The sequence below is a fragment of the Solanum pennellii genome, chromosome 3 (assembly GCF_001406875.1).
Source record: "Solanum pennellii chromosome 3, SPENNV200".
Taxonomy (NCBI): Eukaryota; Viridiplantae; Streptophyta; class Magnoliopsida; order Solanales; family Solanaceae; genus Solanum; species Solanum pennellii.
In genome coordinates this window covers 6,094,762-6,097,368 of record NC_028639.1, presented here as the reverse complement: position 1 = coordinate 6,097,368, position 2,607 = coordinate 6,094,762, and the positions used below count along the sequence as shown (strand labels likewise).

At 33.4% G+C, this 2,607-nt stretch overlaps 1 protein-coding gene across 1 annotated transcript in view; it reads left to right on the top strand.

Moving 5' to 3' along the window:
* LOC107012708 (alpha/beta hydrolase domain-containing protein 17C-like) overlaps positions 1-1,632 on the top strand; it is a 7,255-nt gene extending 5,623 nt beyond the window's left edge. The window contains exon 5 of the mRNA XM_015212616.2: positions 886-1,632. Within this exon, the coding sequence (XP_015068102.1) occupies positions 886-1,284 (399 nt within the window). The 3' untranslated portion in view covers positions 1,285-1,632. The remainder of the gene's footprint in view (positions 1-885) is intronic.
* Positions 1,633-2,607: the final 975 nt, after the last annotated feature.

Below are 2,607 nucleotides of genomic sequence, written 5' to 3'. Positions count from 1 at the left end.
GGGGGGGGGGGGGTAGAGTAGACTGTACGGAGTGCTTACCCCCTACCTCGTGGATGTAGAGATATTGTTCTCGAAGGATCCTCAGCTCAAGTAATGCATATCAATGTAGTTTAAGATCAGAAATACAGAAGTAAAGAGGACATAACAAATAATATGGAAAAAGCATTACATAGCATTCAAAAAACAAGAATAGTAACAACTAAATAATGCAATAACCGAAGCACAAGAAAGAACAGGTAGTAAAAAGAAGTGTAGGATAAGAAACTATAGGAGTAATACTACTACTACTGATATGAAAGGAGAAACCAGTACAGTGCAAAAAATGGTAAAAGAATAAGAGCAAAAGCTTTTTCAACTTAAATGTAATTAGTTGGATAATATCCAAGTAGAAAATGGCAACGGTACAGTTTAGCACACTTTTAACAGTTTCCTTTGTTCCACATCCATTTCAAAGGTGAGCACTTCATCTGACACGTCATCTCTAAGGGTATTACTTCCACTTTGATCAAGAATAGGGAATAGAACGCTAGTAAAGTTGAAGTGTGTAGATGACTTCCTGAACAAGTTTAGGGGGTAACTTATATTTTCCCTTAGACCATCCAATGGATTCTGAATTATACACATCGGATGAATTGACTTTTCTTTCTGCAGCAAGTGGAACAATTTTCTTTTCTAGCAAACTATTGAGCTACTGAAACACTTCTGCAGAATATTACACTCATAATCTTGATGTTATGTTCTTTCTTATCAAAGATAGAAACTGAATTTCATGTTGCCATTTTAATCAGTGACCTGATAACAGCCAAGAATCTTCTGAAAGTAACAATTTTTAGTATACAAGTAATTGTTAACATTTTACTCAATTATTAACATTTCCACGTGTAGGGAACAGCAGATGAAGTTGTTGATTGCTCCCACGGAAAACAACTCTATGAACTATGCAAGAAGAAGTATGAACCATTATGGATAAATGGAGGCGGGCATTGCAATCTTGAACTTTACCCGGTTTACATCAAGCATCTTAAAAAGTTTGTTCTTGGTCTTGGTAAATCAAAGCCTGCTTCAAATGGTTCTCATAAACCGTCTTTAATCTCTGACTCTAAGAAACCAGCTGAAAGTGTCTCCTCAAACACATTCAATCTGCATTCTGACCTTCCAGAAATTCCAAGAAATAGTTTGGATAGTCGACTTGATAAGACAAAGAAGTCGAACAAACCTGAGAAGTCTCGAACGAGTACAGGTTGTGTTGACAGGTTCAGGAGACGGAAGGGATTGGCGTGGTAATAATAGCTTTTGCATAGGAGCAATTCTGTTAATTTATAAAAACATTGGATTGAGACGAGCTTAAATTGAGTGACATGGACAGTGTGGATTTGTATAGCGGACTCCAACTTGCTGGGATTGAGGCGTTATTCTTGGAACGTGAGGCCCTAACGAGTGATTATAGGTGTAAATAATTGCATTATCTGTATCATTTAGAGGTGAAGCTGTGATTTCTGCATCCATTTTTGCCCTGTATATAATATCAAATGTTCAACTGTCATTTTTAATATAGAAAGCTTATGATTTTTGGCTGTGATCGTGAGTTCTAATAAAAGTACATTGTCAAGAGAGAAAATATTATTTCCCTTACTAGTTATGGATTCATTAATAATGTATAGCTATTTTTAATGTTTAATTAATGAAAGATGAATATCTTTTGAGACTTTTTGAACAATTTTTGTGTATAACAATTCAATAAGATTCAAATGTTAAACGTTATTGCAGATGTATAACAACCAAGCAACAACATACCTTGTAATTACACAAGGGGAGTCGGGAGAAAATTTGATAGATATACGTAAATTTTACCTCTATTGAAGTTTTTTTGTGTAGAGTCTCGACTCGAAAGAAGAGTAATCAAAGCAAGAGTTTTCTCAAATGTGCTTATGCAGGGTGTAATCACAAACCAATGCTAACTATTCAACTAGAGTGTAATCTCAAACCAAAATCATGTCTTAATCAACAAGATTAATTCTTGATATATATTTCAATAACAAAGTTCACAATAATATGAAGTAAAGACCAATAATACCCTATATGGAGCAAATCTTTAAAATAGATGCATAGTGAAGAAAACAGTTATCATTAGGATTCAAATTCTATATTTAAAAATTATAGGAATGACATATTATAAGATATAAATAACATCAAGTCCCTTCTAGTTTTCATTTTACAATAAATCCCTTAAAAATGTTGCCAGCAGGATTCATAAAGATTTACGAGATACATTAGTTATGATACATTCTACTAAGAGTTGTTGCGCTCAAAAAGAAAGAATAACGTAAATTTGATTTTAATAATTTTAATTCCCATAACTCACGCATGACAGATTGTTAACCTTCTATTTCATTACGTAACTGATTGATAAATTCAAAGTTCAAACTAGATCTCCTTCGTCTATCTACAATTATCGTGATAAACTTGATCTATTTTCTAAGAACTTGAAGAAAGCAGCTTTAGAAGATGAATATATCGATTATGGTACGACATTCTGAAATTTGGGTAAGCGATGTTAATTACGAAGGTTACAAAGTTAATAGAATTGTCGTTGGCCAATCAATTACA